Genomic DNA, 19,378 nt, shown 5'->3' with positions numbered 1-19,378 from the left:
TCAAACTTTTTGTATGAAAACCGACTAAACTAATGGCGACTGCCAACTAATAAGAATGAAGAATACGTAAAGGCCATTAAAATAATTTTAAAAATAATAAATGGTTTGTTTGCATTCTATTCCCCAGTAGATGGCAGCACATAAAAGTATTATTAGATGTGTCCAACTATTCGCTACGAGATGGCGCTCTAAACACATCGCACTTACAGCGCGATAAACTAAGGCTCAAATAGTGTGATACCGTTCCGAATTACACTTCAGTAATACCTGTAAGGCTCATATAAAGCTCATAGTACAACACGGACATTTACCTGGTCACATCTGTCAAAAGTTGTCAAATCAATCAAATATGTCAGTGTTTGCAAAGCGGTCGATCGCTGAAGTAATGAGAGAAATCATGTGAAATAAAATCGTCTTCGATAATTTTACATTGTATAGTTACCTCTTAAGTGAATTTTAATAAATCCAATGTAAAAAAGGGCAATATTTATTAACGGAGTTGGAATTTACAAGCAAGATGGCCAAGTTAGTAGATTAATTTCATAAAACAGTAGGATCTAATAAGATTATCGTACTATGCTATGCTATATTGTGTATACCTTTGCGGACAATTGATTCCGTATACAGCTCCATACATGCGTACATAATGCAATCGTTATTTGTGATCCTTATTATTACAAGCATGAAAATATTATCGTTGAAGTTGTTTCGCGTCTGTTCTGACACGAATTTGTATTGGAATGTAAACATTGCATTAAGTGCTTTTCCATGTGTGAATATAAAGCGTATTTATTAACTACTAATGTTTACATAATGGGTTATAATTATTTTTTTCAAACATTGTACTCTTTATAGTAATAACAAAAAATTGAAGATCAAATTAATATGTATGGTACCAGTATGTTAACATTAAAATTAAAATTATTTATCAGAAGTGTAATCAGCTAGGTACCATTTATATTGTTTTAATGTAACTATACCAGGTATAATATTATTTTTGTTGTCAACAAGATTCAAATATTCTACAATTCCAACGGTATAAAGTAATTCTCTCATACCTATATAATTAAGTGTTTAAATATACCTTCAGAGCATGTTCAGCAATTATTAAAAGCAATCTTTCACATGTTTGTCTAACAGGGAGATGATGATAGTGTTTGTGTATGACACACAATGCTGCATCACGGAGGAGGATGATCCCATTAACGCTGTTCTGTACTTCCACCCCGGTTGGGTGTCCGACACGCAGCGGCATGCCTTAGCCGGACAGGTAAGGACTGTAATTTGCTAACACTCAGCTGTATAATAATTGATGCTGAGTTGGTATTTATACATAATCTCTCATACTTTATTACCACAATTATCTCTGACGGCATACTTCAAGTTGTTGGAATGATAACTTTTTGCCAAGTTATTAGAGTTCAAATTTGATTGACTTAACCTCTAGCCAACCAGAGAAGCTTAATCTTTATTTTGATGAATTAGGTTGAAGTCTGGACAACTGGACATTAATCAACTGTTTACCAATTTCCTGCTACTCTAAGAGATAATGGGTCATTGACAGTTTACAATTGACCCCTGGCTCACATAAGATGGCTCAATTAAAATGCAGGTAACACCTATGGAGTTGCAGGTGTCCATAGACTATGGAGACTGCTTACCGTCAGGCGGGCCGTATGCTTGTTTGCAACAGACGTAGTATAAAAAAAACTAGATATATGTTACTTGAATGTCCAAACCAAGATTCATGTCATTTAAGTGAATCTTTAAAATAAAATTGTATGGCTGCGGCAAAGTTCGCGTAACTTTTTAGACGGTTATGAACTAACTAGAGTAACTAGACTCCACCCGTATTTTAGCTGTTAAAATTTTGAACCCTATTTTCATTCCTTTCCAAAGAGGCCCTGTATTGTGGAGCTCCGACAAAGGTCCTACTTTCTCGCGTTGTCCCGGCTTTTTGCCACCGCTCATGAGAGCCTGGGATCATAATCTCAAAAATTGGGTTAGGCACAGTTTTTTTACAAAAGTGACTGTCATCCGACCTTCCAATCCAGAGGAGAAACTAGGCTGTATTTGGGTTAGTTCGGTTTCCTCACTATGTTTTCCTACCAAACCACCAAAAAGCGACTGGTAATAATCAAATGATATATCGTACATATATTCGGAAAAAAATCGTTGGTACAAGCCTCCTCCCTACGACCTCCGGATTGAAAGTGGCACGCTCTTACCTCTAGGCTACCAGCGGTTCTATAAAGGAAATATTCAGGTATAAACATAGATTCTAAAATGTTGTTTTTAGAAAGTCACTTCCACTGTTAGTGAAGAAGTTGTTAAAAATGCGACAAAACAGGTTCATGCATAAATATTACCTAAAACTCGTTCTAACCAAATTAAACTACGTCTGTGATTACACAATGTTGTTAAAACACCAAAACACACTAATGCTTTCTGAGTAGCCTTGGCTCTGTTACGTAAACCTAGATATTTTCAATTCATTCATTCATTTTTTTAATACTTTCGGTGTTCTCGTAAAACGAAATCTAATGCAGAACAGTCAAATTTACCTAATGAGATTCAACACAATTTTCGGCTCCTATCTGTGTGTCTAAGTTCGCGGAGTATGCAGTTGCATATGGGAATTGTAGAATGGACCTTGAACAAAAAAAAACGTGCTTAATTTAAATAAAGTAAGAATATTTGAAAAGTCTGAACTAAATCCATCTATTCAATCTTGAATTTAGAATGGAGTGTATCGTATTTTAAGTGCTGTTTTTATTGCTCTCTCACTAAAATGGCACGATGTTGAACGTGTCAGCCAATGTTATACATATCGATACGTCCGACCGAAACCGAACCCTTTGTTTGCTCTAGTATCGGCTGAAACATTATTTTTATCCAGAAACCCACCGAGACAACTTTGGTCGGACACCACCGAAAATATAGTTTCGACGCAGCCAAAATATTCGGCAGTTTGTCGGACATTAAAATCAACGTTTACACTGTTAACTGTCAATCCGTCAACCTTATTCCAAAGACGTTAGGTTCATCAATAAACAAAATCAAAAATAATTTGTTTCAGGCAACAAAGGCCCATAGATACATATTTTACAGACATAAACCTAACATACATATAACGAATCAATAAATATAATTTTAAAAACTAAAAATTGTTTTGCGGAAACTGTCTTTTGCTACGTCACCTATTCCGGTGTAGGAATCGGCAGATTCCCACGGAACCGCCGAAAAATCACACCGTCGGGCCAGAAGTCCGCGCTCGCGATGGTTTCCAGCAGCGGCCGCGGCACGCCCACTACGAATGAGCTGAAGTTCAAATAATGGCAAGATCACAGCTGGAACACCCTCAGCTAGTTACGGGTTTTCTTGCGAACGTGGAACCACATATTCTGCCGTGGCGAAATCAATACATCGCACACCTAACAGCCATATTTTGCAGGTGGTCGGCGCCGCGCACTGCGTCAAGTCGCTGTTCTCACAGCCCACCGCCATCACTCTTCAGAGCGGCAAGTTCATCATCAGGGAGTACGGCAGATATATTCTGGTGAGTCTCTTACATTGATTGTTGTTGCTCGTAGAACCAGTGTGTTGCGGGCGATTAGAGTCGGTCCAAACTAACTTTATGCTATGCAGCTATGCGGAATGTCAAAATTTGACATTAGGTATTAATGTCAAATTTCTATGTAAATATGACGTTTATTTATATTTATTTATTGAACACATTGCAAGTTTACAGTGTCAGACCAATTCACTTATTATGATGAAACCCTCATTAAATTAAACCACGGACTTTATTAAATTAAATAACATTAATTATCAGGCAACTAAGGCCCATAGGATACATGCGTTACAAACTAACATACATACGAGTACAATATTAAAATCTCATAACCTAAAAAATATTTCTGCGACAGTTTTCTGTCGCATGTTCCTGTGTAGGATTCGGCAGATTCCCACGGAACCGCCGAAATACCACACCCTTAAGCCAGAAGTCCGCGCTCGCGATAGTTTCCTGCAGCGATCGCGGTACACGCACCACGAACGAGCTGAAGTGCACGTAATGGCGCGATCGCTGCTGGAACACTTTCAGCTCGTAGCGGATCTTCTTGCGAACATATAGCGTGCAGGCGCGATACATATAGCGCCGTATTCGGCGTGGCAACTATCAGGTCATAGGACGCAAAAAGAGGAGGCCCCCATCAAGGTGGACCGGGGGTCAACGCAGGGAACTGTTGGATGAAGGTAGCGGTACTAATCCTCGATGAAATGATGGAGGTCTACGTCTAGCAGTGAAGATCTTTCGGCTGACATGATGAAGTCTCGTAATCATAAATGACGTGGAATTAGAAACGAGATTATATATTCAAATTAAAAGTCCAAATTATGCGTTATTCTGATAAGTTAAATTGTTATTGTAACTCAAATAAATAAATATTACAGGACAATTTTACACAGATCGACCTAGTCCACAGTAAGCTCAATAAGGCTTGTGTTGTGGTTACTAGACGACTATACATCTATATATAGGTATATGTAGATACTTATATACATTGAAAACATACATAACTCAGGAAACAATACTTGTGATAAACACGCAAATAAATGCCCTTACCAGGATTTGAACCCGGGACCTCCTGGACTAAGCTAGGAGGCTGTCATATGGCGTAGGTATTTGCTGTCTACGTTTAATCTTTAATGCAACCATTATCATTAACTATAAGTATTTAACTAATCACATCAGCTAGTCGACATAATCACTAATGAAAGTAGTTTATTGACGTCATTAAGTCATCCACTTTTCCACCGTTTCGTATCGATTATTAACTAACCATTCGAAACCTTACTGTAACGAAATAAGGTCTACCAATGGTCAAGTTTTAGTTGGTACGAATAGGCGTGTCGTAAAGATTTACGGTTATAGGTGTAGATAACCCCTACCTTATTGCTGGGGGCATGAGGAACATGACATGTTTACATGAGTGATTTAGTTGCACGTACGGCCACCCACTTGACATTGGGTTCCTAGTTTTAGTACTTACTTTTTAGGGTTCCGTACCTCAAAAGGAAAAAAGACAGAACCCTTACAGAATCACTTCGTTGTCCGTCCGTCTGTCTGTCTGTCTGTCTGTCAAGACCCCGTTTATCTTGGGAAGGTCTTAGGTCCACAGACCCTTGATGCTGTAAAAAAAAAATCGAAATTCTAAGTTAACATTTCCCCCGTTGACCTAGAACTATGAAATTTGACAAGTAATATCGTCTTTACACAAATACAGAAAAAAATATGAGAACTATAAATTGCTTAAAAATAAAATAAAAAAATAGCTAAATTTGTACGGAACTCGCCCTCGGTGGGCGGTTCCGGTTCCGACTCTAGACAGTTATAATCACAAAATTTGTCAATTCATAACAAAATTGGATAAGTTCACAGATGACAGACAAAAATGGTCACAGAATTAAAAACGTTCTTAATCTGAAATCAGTATACAAATATGGAGGACTTACCTAGTCCTCCATATTGTTGATACAAATATGTGAGTGTTCTCGGAATATGACTCGTATGATATATTAATATTTACTTATTTACGGAATTTACCGTTGTTTCTGCGAATTTGACACGAATTCGTTCTAATATACTTACTTAAAACAATACAGTTTCGGCCTCGTCATTAATAATTCTATTGTAATTTGGATCATTTGCTGTTTGTAATAAAGAATTGAATTGAATTAGAAGGCGATTGCGGTTTTATCCAGGTCGGCTGTACTACATACTGTGGGTACTTAAACGTAGGTGAAATGGATATGGCTGTGACGAAATATCTTATAATCCATTAGTCGTAAGGCAATTGTTTGCAGCGGGGTCAGTTATCGCTGCACATACACCATACACATGCAGTACGCAAACTAACCAAAACGCACCCTTTAAAAATTTATTGAACTGGAGTGCATTGTAATATGAATCGTTTATAGTACTTTATGTGACTGCTACACAGTAAAAGGCATTAAAATACACGAGTGTGGGCTTAAGAAACGAACGAAGTGAGTTTCTTAAAAGGACCACACGAGTGTTTTAATGTCTAATTATGTTACACTTACATACACTATTTTATCTACACACATATTATAAACTTTCTATGATATATTCACTAACCAAATTACAGCCAACGTTGGGGCATCGTTGCTCTCTTGACGGAACTCGCATATATGTGGCGGGGTCTCCGAAATATTTTTATCGCTCATTTTAGACGAAACTTTTGCTATAGTTACGTTAAAAACAACAAAACAAATTCACTTTATACTTTAAACTAATTAAAAGATAAACTGTACGTCAAATGGCGGTAAATGAAAACTTTTTTCACGCATGTCACGCATCCGTATTTTTTTTTAAATCCAGTGACAAACTAGAGTCGGAGGCCTATTTCCGTATCAAACGATACAAACCAACATGGCAGATTTGTCAAGATTGTATGCAATTGACATTTCATTTCGAACAAAAAGGCATCTCGACTGATATTAGAATAGAGGTCAAATCGATTTTCTTTTTTTTAGAGATGTTCCAAATTTGAATGTCATAACCAAATCGATCGCCTACTTAGGGCTAAGACAAAACCGGATGAGCCAACATATAATAAGATAAATACAACACCACAAATTATATTATTATCATGAGGATCAGTCAAATTTTATTAATACTTAAGGCAATTAAAATAAACTAAACTGGTATATACCGGTATTGTATTAAACGGTTCCGAGCCTTGCTTATATATATCTTATTGTGCCTTATAAATTATTAATGGTCGGTATATTCTAATATAAACTTTTTCCCTAGGCCATAGGCAGCGACCGCAACATCCCGGACTGGGTGCTCAAAAACCGCGCGTCCCTCCTCACGTCCATGATCAAAGTGTACCACGGGGACCTGCAAGCGTTAGCTGTGCAGCTGGACGACCAGAAGCGGCTGTCGGAGAAGCTGTATCAGATCTTTGAGACTTACTTGCCTGTTCTACAGTATGGATGCCATATTTTTCAGCGGGTTCCAATGCTTAGTCTACCAAAGGTAAGTGGTTTTCAGTGGCTCTTAACATCTTTGAGTTCAACCAATCTAAGTTGGCAGCGATGTTGATAGCCCAGCCAAGTGTCAAGTAAACGTCATAATTTCATAGAAGTTTGACGTTTAAAATAACACTTGCACTGGCTGGGTTGTCAAAATCGCTGTCAACTTATCTTGGTTTGACTCTATTAGCATTGTGTGATAACTAATTAAACTTAAAAAAAACCTTACGCATTATTTTTATGTCTGGTAGAGAATGCCTTTTGGTATGCAGTCCGCCATTTGTAAGTACATTTTTTTACACAATAAAGTTTAAATATATATATATATATATATATATATATGTATATATATATTTTATATGTCATAAAAATTAATTTTATGCCAAAAATGCCTTACATCATTTTGGAAGAGAGCTGGTACTCTTCAACCTGCTGGATCGATTTTTATGAAACATATCTTAGAACTACCGCAACTCGCTTTCACATCAAAGAAACCACATTGAAATTGGTCCATCCGTTCGACAGCTATGATGCCACAGACAGACAGACATTGGCGTCAATCTTATAACAACCCTCTTTTGCGTCGGGGATTAAAAACCGTCTAAAATAACTTTATTAAATATCTTTAATGGTCGATATTGAGCCAAGAAATTCAAGATTGGTCTCATCCGGAAAATTAATCTGAATAATACAAGTTTTCGAAGACGGTACCAAATCTCGGCAACTCTTGCTGCTTTAAATTTACTTACGGAATACATTTCTCATAATATCATCGACAACGCTATTAACAGAAGCTAATAATATTACAAAATAAATACAGAATTACCGTGTACAGAGATAAGATAACGTTTGGAGTATTTGTTTGCTTTGCCGGCCGGCGGCCAACAACATGACGTGTTTACGAAGAGGGTGGAATGGAATGGAAATATTATGTTACCTACTTTTATGTCTCCGCATGTTTAGAGTCCTTGAAACGACCTCTTCATTCAAGCAAAAGTTTTTCCTAAAATCACTACAAGTCAAAAACCACTTTGGGCTGAAGAAAAACTTTTGCCTCGAGAAAGACCCATGCCATCTGCATCAAATTTTTACCAGCTAGGTTAGCAGATCGTACTGCCTCTTTCTGAATCTCGCAATGAAATTCATCCTGCGAACATATTACATATAAAACTAAGGAAGTATTTAAGGATAATAGGCTTGTTTAGTCTTAGGATTCTTAGAATATTAGTCATTGTAAGAAAATGATCGATAAAACGATGATATTGTAACATCTAACACTCGTGATAGAATAAAAAAAATTGAGTAACTTTGTACGAAATATGACATTATCAAAATCCCAATAGTTTGGTACTGGAATAAACTATTCATTCCATACGTTAATTGTTACAGAGCGCCACGGCAGTATACCTGGAGTCCATGCAGATCCTAGAACAGTGCCGTCGCAACCGCGGCGTACTGGGCGGCGTCGTGCTTTACAATAACAAGTAAGAACGCTTGTTATCTAAATTTCATTTTGTCGTTGTAGTCTTTGCAGAGTGTCGTGTCGTATCATTTGTATTCTCATTTATCCCCGTGACCGCTACCATACATGAGACGGGAACACATGGGAATATGCCAAAATTAGAAATATAGCGCCGAGAAGTCGTTGCTATGGTAACAGCAACATTTTCTAAACTGTCCATGGATTGACCTTATGTCTATACAAATACAAATACAACAAATAATTTTATTGAAAACAGTATAAGTACAGTGTTAGCACTTAAAGACTAAGGATTAAGGATAAGGAAAAGTTTACAAATGCCTGAACTAGGAGTTCCTGTGTTTCAGGCAGAATAGGACCATATTAATTAATTTGTAATTATTCACTTAATTATAATTATAAATAGTACACAATAAAAATCTGGTAGGGTGATAACCTTAACAAAATAACTTATTTAAGTATTCTATATCAAAGTACAGTAAGAAATCATTTTACGACTATTAGTAAGTTCTCTGTATCATCGTATGTCATTTTTTGAAGGGCGCGTCGTAGAATATTCTTACAACCAACATAGCTAAGAGGGTATAAGTCTAATTTTGAATTTAACCTGTTGTACAAATAAGGGCCCAAAAAGACAAAAAATCTAGAAGAAAATACGTGTTTTCTTTGTACGGTTTGTATACATATAATATCTTTGCGCCTTTTGTTAGTATATGCAGTGTTGAAAGGAATTTTGGTGTGCTGCTTAAGTGTTGTGCTTAATATAAATAGTTGACGAACAGTTAGTACTTCACATGCTTTATAAAGGAGTTCAGTGGGGTATAAGAATGGGCGGTAAGTAGCTACCTTTAGTACAGCTCTCTGGGCTCTTTCTAGGTTTATTAGTGTTGTTTTAGCTGTACCACCCCAGGAAGAAATACAGTAACTTAGTATCGATTGACACAGTGAAAAGTATACTTGCTTGATTAAAGTTTGATCACCTATCGATCGAAGTTTTTTAAATACAAATATTAATTTTCGAACTCTATTGCACAATGCTTCAATGTGATTTTTAAAAGAGAGAGTTTCGTCAATAATGACTCCCAAATACTTAATATTGTCAGTAATAGCTATAGATGGGCATGTACAGGGCTTATTTGTTTCGTCCTCACAGTTATGTGCGTAAAGTGTGTGATTATTTGACATTGGATCTGATTTCCGCATGGAAAAGCTTATAAAGTTTGTTTTGTCAGAGTTCAGTGTTAGTAGATGAAGTTTTAGCCAGTTAGTTACAACATTGAATCCTCGTTGTGCGATCTCGTAAACCTCGTATGTTGACTTTGCGGAAAAAAGTAGCGCAGTGTCATCTGCGTAGGAAATGATTTTGCCACTATCTATCTTTAGATTGCATAGGTCATTAATGTAATTTAAAAATAGGGTAGAGGCCAAAACGCTCCCTTGTGGCAAGCCGTAAGATGTGTTTTCTAAATCTGAGCTGATGATGTTATCTATTTTTACGCATTGAGTTCGTCCGTTTAGGTAGCTCGCGATTAATTTGTGCTGTGTGCCCCTAATACCTAGTGATTCAAGCTTGTGCAGTAAAATGGAAATAGAAACGGTGTCAAAAGCAAGTCGCTAAGTCTATCAGTGACAATATAGTCGGAACAAGCTGTGTGAGCTTCGCATTTGCAAAGACAGAGTGTTAAAATATCATTATATTTAAATGTCAAATTTGCAAAGACAGAGTGTTAAAATATCATTATATTTAAATGTCAAATTTGCAAAGACAGAGTGTTAAAATATCATTATAAATGTCAAATTTGCAAAGACACTGAGTGTTAAAGTATCATTATACGTAAATGTCAAATTTGCAAAGAAAGTGATAAAATATCATTATAAATGTTAAAAATTCAAAGACAGACTGTTAAATACGACTCACAGACTCTACGCTTCGTCTTGCCGGGCAGACAAAGCGTAGACGGACTTGGGAAGTTGGCGCCGATGACGATGCGATAATAAACGGACTATACTCATATTTATCACATAATAAAAACAAGATAAAGTATCCACAATTTTACAATAAATGGCGTAATCTTGTCTTAATTAAACACAATTAAATATATCTACTTATCTATGTCAGACTTGTCAATGTTTAACCTTTTGAACAAGGAATATGCCGTGCCCCGGACTAATAACGGATAATTGTAATATACTATTTCAATCCTCTAACCAGTCAAAACGCTTCTCGTTAGTTCACATACTATATGACTTTTCATTTATTCACAGAATCGTGGCAACCCTGCTACCTCCCAGCTTGACGTCCTACCTAACCGTCGTGGACCCCTACCGGATAAAGTCTCCTGCCGAGACCCTGGAAACAGAAACACCACTGCCGCTGGGTGCTCAGCTGCTTGTGGTGTACGTGGCTAAGAAGATGTATAACAGCCTTAAGAAACAGGCGGAGAAGATGCAGGAGTTCAGCCACAATGGGGAGGAGATGATTGCGAGGTTTAAGAAGGTAAGTCACCAGTAGAATGTAATGGGTATTAGTTAATACAAATAATTGTCGATCTTTTCACAAGGACCATAAGCTAGATAATTGATTAGATAGCGTTCTGATTTTTTTTCTAGTGCATTTGTACAGTTAATAATTATTAGAAAATAAACAAACCAACTTTGAAGCCGAAAAGCTATAAAGTCAGTTTTACGTGCAGTTTAAAATCAACCGTTTTTTTAGAATCAAGAAGCCGAACGGGATAAGCGCGACTTCCCCACCGGGATGAAGCGAGACAAATCCCTCCTGTTCACCGCCGTGCCAGAAGAGGACCACACGATGATCTCCCCTCCCACCCGCGACCCGCACGACCCCCCGCCCCCCGCCATGCCCGACGTCGTCCCCTTCACCAACAAACCCAGACCAAGACCTACCAAACTGTCTCTCAGCTTCAAAACACAAATATCTGTCGACGAAGAATCAAAGGAAAACGAAAAAGTCTTCACAGGACAAACTAGTGTCTGCTCCACACCTATGCTAGAATATAAAAGACTCCACGGAAACATGCTCTCCATCTGCCAAAACCCCGACCCGCAGAAAGAAAAACTAGAATCTGAACCCGACGTCCTAAAGAACATAGAAAATTGTGCCAAAGTCATTGAAAACGAAAAACGAGACAACCAAATAGTCTTAGACATCAATTGCATCGCTGATCACTATATAAACAAACCTGAGCCCATTCGTAAGATGGCGAGCGTTATAGACATACAAGAAACCTTTAAAAACGTCACTAACAGAGCCACAGCGAAGTTTAAATTAAAAAGATCACATGTCCCTTTAAGTGACGATATGTCGCCTGACCAAATGCAAAAAAGCGTGAGTACTGTGACAATTAACGATCCCTCCTTTCCCGTATTCAGAAATGACGGGATCGAAATATCAGAGTCCCTGTTCAACCAATACTTGGAACAGCATTACGCTAGCATGAAACAGGATTTGTCCAAAGAAGACAACATGTTCACTTTTAACATGAAGTTATGTGAGCAAGAAAAATTCGAGGGCTTCGATTCAGAGTTGACGAAGTCGCCTCAACGGACACCAAAGAAAATCCCTAAAGATTCTAAAACCGTTGATCAGTCCAGGCGAAAATCGCTGTCATTACCTTTAAAGTCGTTATCAGAAAGCTCAGATTCGCAGATCGGGTCGGATTCGTCGGCCAGCTTTAAGAAGAAGCTAAGTGGGGTGCAACTGACGCCGTTGATGGAGAAGCTCAGTCATCTGGCGTTCTCTGATAAATCGAGCGGGTACAGCAGTAGAGTAATGACTCCGCTCGAGCTAAGAGAGTTTACTCCGGCGGCGGAACGACAAATAACCTTCAACGACAGGTAAATATTACTGTAAATAATTTGTCGATTTTCTGTATTTCCAGATAGATCCGTCTGGCAGACCTTTTTCATGATTCCTCGCCAGGAGAATTTAATTTATAAATCCATCTGTTATTCTATTTCTTTTTGACTTTTAGGACATTTCATTCATACTTTCTTCCGTTTTTTGAACCGCCTTGAATGACAATCAAGTTAGAATTGAAGGATGATTTTATTATAAAAATAAAAACATATATATACCTATTAACTAAACTTAAATATGTATGGTACTGACACAAATAAAACGAGTAAACAAGTATAACCTCATTGTGTACAAATCGAACTACGCTCAGCGTACGCATCATGCCATATCTAGCTGTAATGACTCCGTGTATTACTTGTTTTGGTGTTATTGTCACTAGTTGCATGCATTTTCGAAAGCGCGCGGTCAATAAATATTTGTTTGATCAGGTACCCCCTTTTTTTACGTTTTAAAATGTTATAATTTAGTGCCTGTGCGCTCATATCCATATTATTATAATCTTTTTATTATTAATGTTTTATCTCGTGCAAGTGAATTGTAAAAATTCTTAATGAGATTAAATGATCTTAAACCTAAATAAAAGCTGTATACACCGTGGACCAATTAAACCCAACAGATTTTAATGGTGTATTCTTGACCGCATTTAGATATTAAAATGTCATACAAAGTTTCCTGAAATCGATCTTGAAATATTGTGAAATTATGTTTCTGTTATAACCTTTTATAACTTTGTGAAAAACGCCTTTTTAGCTGTGACGCTGTGAATTCGGCCTAAACTCATATAAAATATTTTGCTCCTTATGATCTCTAGAATGCGTGCTTAAATTTGTCGGGTTTAATTGGCCCACGGTATAACGTTGAACTCCTTTGAAACCAGTCAAGTTTAAATATAAGATCCATGCGATTTATACCTAATATATGTTTCAGACCAAAAACCCAGCGCCAAGACTCAGAATCGGACTATGACTCCGACTCGGACTTGGAACTCCTGCCTTCCTACACGCAACATGCCGTGAAATGCGGGTTGTTCGTGAGCGGCCTCCACAACATGGCGCTACTGGCGCTCGTGGACGTCAGCGCGGCCGGCGACAGCGACGTCATCAACTCCTTGGTGAGACATTACTGAGACTTGGCTACCTTCCTATACGCAACACGCCGTCAAATGCGGTGTTCGTGAGCGGAATCCACAACATGGCGCTACTGACGCTCTTGGACGTCAGCGCGGCTGGGGACAGCGACGTCATGAAGTCCTTGGTGAGCTATTTTGTTAAATTGTTATCCTATCCCACCGTGTACGCCCAGAGGGTCTTCATAATGTACGATTTCCACCAACCGGCATGAGTTGGGCGGCGTCGGAGCGCATTTTCAATGTGCCTTTACCATTATGAAGAAGCGATGGAATCCGTCACCGTCGCTTGCGGCCATACAAATGTGAAATTCGCTCCGACTCCGCCCGTTCGGTGGGAATCGTTCTTTAGGGTATCATTTAGTGACATGGCTAGAAACCGTCGCTATGCTTAAGATTCAATTTTTGAACTACTACATCCACTCGGGTCTCAATGTTAGAATATTTACAAGAGTTAAACAACAACTTTGCTTATTTTAACAAATAATTACTTTTCAGTGGGAAACTTCCCTAAACGCACTGGGCCCCATCGAGCAAAAATGCATGGAGCCCCTCGGCGTAGGCGCGGACGACGCGAGCGACTACAGCTATCTCATTCTAGACCCCGATTGGGGTACAGTGCGAAAGGGAGGGCCTTGGGCTGCGCTCGATATAGCTACCATGGGGCTCATACACCACGAGCTGGCCGGCGATCCTGATATGTCAGAGATGATTCTAAGGTAAAACTACATCTAACCAAGTATTATTTGCTTCTCCATACATCAATCCCATAACTAAATAGATTGGCTGTTTTACTTTCAATATAGATTGGGGCACCGTTCGCAAAGTCGAGCCTCGGGCTGCACTTGATTATGTAGCTATTTCAATTGATTAGCAATTCAGACATGTCGAGGCTGCTCATATCACTTGTGAGCCCGACGCCACGCTGCACGCCCCGCCGAACGCTCCGCTTCGAGCACACCCACTGACCAGTCCAGACACGTGCCTATAGATTTGACAAAGAATATATGATAATTGTATTTCCAGGAGCGACGAGAGCTGCGTTCTGGGCGTGTCGATGGGCGGCGCGCAGATCTACTACCAGGAGAGCGCGGCGCGCGGCGCCGGCCCGCCGCCGCCCTCCGACCCGCTGGCCGCCGCCCCGCTGCGCGCGCGCCGCCGCCTGCACCGCGACCACGCCGCCACCATCATCTAGGCCCTCCCCGCCCTCCGACCCGCTGGCCGCCGCCCCGCTGCGCGCGCGCCGCCGCCTGCACCGCGACCACGCCGCCACCATCATCTAGGCCCTCCCCGCCCTCCGACCCGCTGGCCGCCGCCCCGCTGCGCGCGCGCCGCCGCCTGCACCGCGACCACGCCGCCACCATCATCTAGGCCCTCCCCGCCCTCCGACCCGCTGGCCGCCGCCCCGCTGCGCGCGCGCCGCCGCCTGCACCGCGACCACGCCGCCACCATCATCTAGGCCCTCCCCGCCCTCCGACCCGCTGGCCGCCGCCCCGCTGCGCGCGCGCCGCCGCCTGCACCGCGACCACGCCGCCACCATCATCTAGGCCCTCCCCGCCCTCCGACCCGCTGGCCGCCGCCCCGCTGCGCGCGCGCCGCCGCCTGCACCGCGACCACGCCGCCACCATCATCTAGGCCCTCCCCGCCCTCCGACCCGCTGGCCGCCGCCCCGCTGCGCGCGCGCCGCCGCCTGCACCGCGACCACGCCGCCACCATCATCTAGGCCCTCCCCGCCCTCCGACCCGCTGGCCGCCGCCCCGCTGCGCGCGCGCCGCCGCCTGCACCGCGACCACGCCGCCACCATCATCTAGGCCCTCCCCGCCCTCCGACCCGCTGGCCGCCGCCCCGCTGCGCGCGCGCCGCCGCCTGCACCGCGACCACGCCGCCACCATCATCTAGGCCCTCCCCGCCCTCCGACCCGCTGGCCGCCGCCCCGCTGCGCGCGCGCCGCCGCCTGCACCGCGACCACGCCGCCACCATCATCTAGGCCCTCCCCGCCCTCCGACCCGCTGGCCGCCGCCCCGCTGCGCGCGCGCCGCCGCCTGCACCGCGACCACGCCGCCACCATCATCTAGGCCCTCCCCGCCCTCCGACCCGCTGGCCGCCGCCCCGCTGCGCGCGCGCCGCCGCCTGCACCGCGACCACGCCGCCACCATCATCTAGGCCCTCCCCGCCCTCCGACCCGCTGGCCGCCGCCCCGCTGCGCGCGCGCCGCCGCCTGCACCGCGACCACGCCGCCACCATCATCTAGGCCCTCCCCGCCCTCCGACCCGCTGGCCGCCGCCCCGCTGCGCGCGCGCCGCCGCCTGCACCGCGACCACGCCGCCACCATCATCTAGGCCCTCCCCGCCCTCCGACCCGCTGGCCGCCGCCCCGCTGCGCGCGCGCCGCCGCCTGCACCGCGACCACGCCGCCACCATCATCTAGGCCCTCCCCGCCCTCCGACCCGCTGGCCGCCGCCCCGCTGCGCGCGCGCCGCCGCCTGCACCGCGACCACGCCGCCACCATCATCTAGGCCCTCCCCGCCCTCCGACCCGCTGGCCGCCGCCCCGCTGCGCGCGCGCCGCCGCCTGCACCGCGACCACGCCGCCACCATCATCTAGGCCCTCCCCGCCCTCCGACCCGCTGGCCGCCGCCCCGCTGCGCGCGCGCCGCCGCCTGCACCGCGACCACGCCGCCACCATCATCTAGGCCCTCCCCGCCCTCCGACCCGCTGGCCGCCGCCCCGCTGCGCGCGCGCCGCCGCCTGCACCGCGACCACGCCGCCACCATCATCTAGGCCCTCCCCGCCCTCCGACCCGCTGGCCGCCGCCCCGCTGCGCGCGCGCCGCCGCCTGCACCGCGACCACGCCGCCACCATCATCTAGGCCCTCCCCGCCCTCCGACCCGCTGGCCGCCGCCCCGCTGCGCGCGCGCCGCCGCCTGCACCGCGACCACGCCGCCACCATCATCTAGGCCCTCCCCGCCCTCCGACCCGCTGGCCGCCGCCCCGCTGCGCGCGCGCCGCCGCCTGCACCGCGACCACGCCGCCACCATCATCTAGGCCCTCCCCGCCCTCCGACCTTTGGTGGGACTTTTACCGAAGATTCCTTGATAGTATAAGACGAGTGAAATCTACGACGGCGAAGGATTCGTGCTTCGAATTCGACGGAAGGTAAATCGAGTGGCGCTTTACGGCTTTGATCATTATGCGATTTTTCTGACTGTTAAAAGTCGACTATTTCAAATTAGGGAGCATTTTTTTCAGACTTCCAATCTTATAATATCAATGAATGGTGCAAAAATTCTCGCGGTAGTCTGACTTTCATGATAACTATAATAAGAACCATTCCTCAAGTTATAGTAGTGTTTAAACCAACCAAGTGTTAGAAAAATAAAGCGATCACTAAATACAAGAATATGCTTGTGTGAAATAATGGCATGGAACTTGAAATATCATGGAGCACCCATGCTCAGTATACCTAAATAAATAAAGTAGGTATCCTTAACTCATACCTGACCGCACTGACCGGCTAGCATGAGATGTGTTCGCCCGCGAGTCCATACTTGAGAAGTTGCTCGCGATAACACAACTCATGCTAGCAGGTCTGGTAGTGACTAATGAGTACATATTAGAACGCGTTTCGTTATTCTAGTGTAAGCCTGTGACGCAGTCAATCTCTGATACCGTCTAGAAGTAATAGTTAGATGTCTAGTTGGATCTTATTCCTTATTTTATACTCTTATGTAGAATTCACTATTTATACAAGATATCCCAAAATCAAAAAATAAATTGATTTTGCGACATCATGTAGGTGCTTAGCACTCGTCCAGTCACGCCAAAATACTTTATTTTTTACCTGAAAAGGGTCCTAACCTTGCCATAAAATTTTAATTATACAAAAATGTATTTGCTAGTTTATTTATGAACTATTGTATTCCAGGCTTTAAAGTCGATATTAGATATAAGTATGTTTTATTGTTATTAGGAACTGAATGTCTTCAACTTTCGGTGCCATGCTTCCCAATTCCCGTACTAAATCTTTCCCGTACTTTTGGTCAACTCTTAGGATTGCTGTGGGTTATGGGAAATATAAGTTTTCCTGTATTATAGTGGGGTGGTTATAGGCTTAAGATTATACTGAAAAATTTTCCCTTGATCCTGTTTTTCGACTAAAGTACTTACATTGCGCTTTGCAACTGTTTTATCTGACTTTGCAGAATTTATAACCAGTACAAGATTTGTATACAGGTGTCTACATATCATTTTCATCTATTCGTGGGTTTTCGTCTATATATATTAAGTATATACCGACCGTATACATCATGATCAAAAAGTGGGAGAAGTGAAAAGTATAATTAATCTGTACTTTAAATAAAGACAGCTGCTTCCATTGTTTGTAGACTGGATATTTCAGGGACCTTTCAAATAATAGTTAAATATACCACCATGACTTTGAAATAAAACATCGAAATTTTATAATGCAATAAGTCCCAATAGGTTAGTTGCCACTGAACCACCAGACGGACTTGGTTGACAAAATATTACTACACATGACGATTTAGTAAGTTTACCTTCAGGCTTTAATTTACTATTACTGTTAGATTTTTATGTAGTAAAAACAAATTTTCATACTAAACTACACTACCTCTGCTTGCTTCATTTTGTTTCAAGAAATGTCAGTAGTCACGAATTGTATTCTTCTGTAGCTCATTTTATTCTTGCCATTAGATATAAGTTTCTGGCCAAGTAGGATAATGGTATCTATGCGCGCTCAATCTTGCCATCCAATCAGAGTATTATAAGCAAAGTTTTAATGTATACTTTGTATTTCATGTTTTTGTTATTCAGTATTATTTGACATTCCAAGTTATAATGTTATTATTTTTACATATTTCATGTTGCGACAAGATATCCTCATAATTAATTACGACGGATTATGTTATTTTACTTTTTTGAAAACATTGTTACTTTGCCAGACAACACAGTTTTCAAATTGGTGCCGTGACCACGATTCTTGAAATCTATTGTGTCTTACGGCATACATCGAAAGGGTAAAAGGACCATCTCACACTCATCAATTGTTTTCCGATAGTCATGGAAGGCGTACGCCGTTCAAGGCAACCCGGAAACTTCAATTATGTCTCCGGTAATAGACGGTTAAGGTTCAAGTCTGGCGGCAACATGAAATGAATAATTATTTTACCTAGTTTTAAGGAATGTACAAAATGTTACGCGTCCAAGGCTAAAGTTATTTTGCATAGTAACTATAATCTGTCAAACAACTTTGTCAGTGGAAAAAGGCGCAAAATTCAAATTACTACTACGCACCTATTTTTTTCATAATTTGTCGGTTTTTTCTACTGGCGGAAATGGCTTGACAGACTATCTCTCGTGTGTTAGTGCTATTTAACATTTTCAACAGCCAATATGAGTGCTTATTTATACAAACCATACATTTTAGTGCAATTGACGATATTCTAATCAACGAATTACATGGGTGTATGGATCGATCTAAATCCATTTAATACTCCCATATATCTTATTAGCTTTCAAACATTAGTCCTACATAAAATAAATACCTTGACTCGATTGGACTGTTATTTTTATTGTTTTTAAAATGATTTTTATATTTTTACATGATTTGGAAGGACATTTGAAAAGTTGCCATTGTAAGGAGTGCCAATGTGACACATGTAATATTTATTTATAATAGATATTGTTAAGGATTTTAATAAAAACCCAATAGATAATGTCGTTTGTTATTGATAAAGTGAATATATCCCACTAATCTACTGGTATTGATAATTAAAATATAATGTGCAATTATAATATAATACACATTAA

At 42.2% G+C, this 19,378-nt stretch overlaps 1 protein-coding gene across 1 annotated transcript; it reads left to right on the top strand.

Annotated features, from left to right (window-relative positions):
• Nucleotides 1-338: 338 nt before the first annotated feature.
• LOC133524500 (uncharacterized) lies at nt 339-19,284 on the top strand. Its single transcript, XM_061860567.1, has 10 exons — nt 339-525; nt 1,141-1,270; nt 3,455-3,559; nt 6,842-7,069; nt 8,455-8,549; nt 10,811-11,042; nt 11,262-12,403; nt 13,353-13,536; nt 14,050-14,270; nt 14,578-19,284. The coding sequence occupies exons 1-10, from the start codon at nt 518-520 to the stop codon at nt 14,744-14,746; spliced, it is 2,514 nt and encodes an 837-aa protein (XP_061716551.1). The 5' UTR covers nt 339-517; the 3' UTR covers nt 14,747-19,284.
• Nucleotides 19,285-19,378: the final 94 nt, after the last annotated feature.

The sequence above is a fragment of the Cydia pomonella genome, chromosome 13 (assembly GCF_033807575.1).
Source record: "Cydia pomonella isolate Wapato2018A chromosome 13, ilCydPomo1, whole genome shotgun sequence".
Classification (NCBI taxonomy): Eukaryota; Metazoa; Arthropoda; class Insecta; order Lepidoptera; family Tortricidae; genus Cydia; species Cydia pomonella.
The sequence above is the reverse complement of the archived record's forward strand: the minus strand, read 5'-3'. Positions and strand labels throughout refer to the sequence as shown.

Bases quoted from the DNA above. Each gene is read 5' to 3' on its own strand.
- LOC133524500 (XM_061860567.1), top strand. The intron at 7,070-8,454 runs GTAAGTGGTTTT...TAATTGTTACAG, and splicing joins CAATGCTTAGTCTACCAAAG to AGCGCCACGGCAGTATACCT. The intron at 12,404-13,352 runs GTAAATATTACT...TATATGTTTCAG, and splicing joins CAAATAACCTTCAACGACAG to ACCAAAAACCCAGCGCCAAG.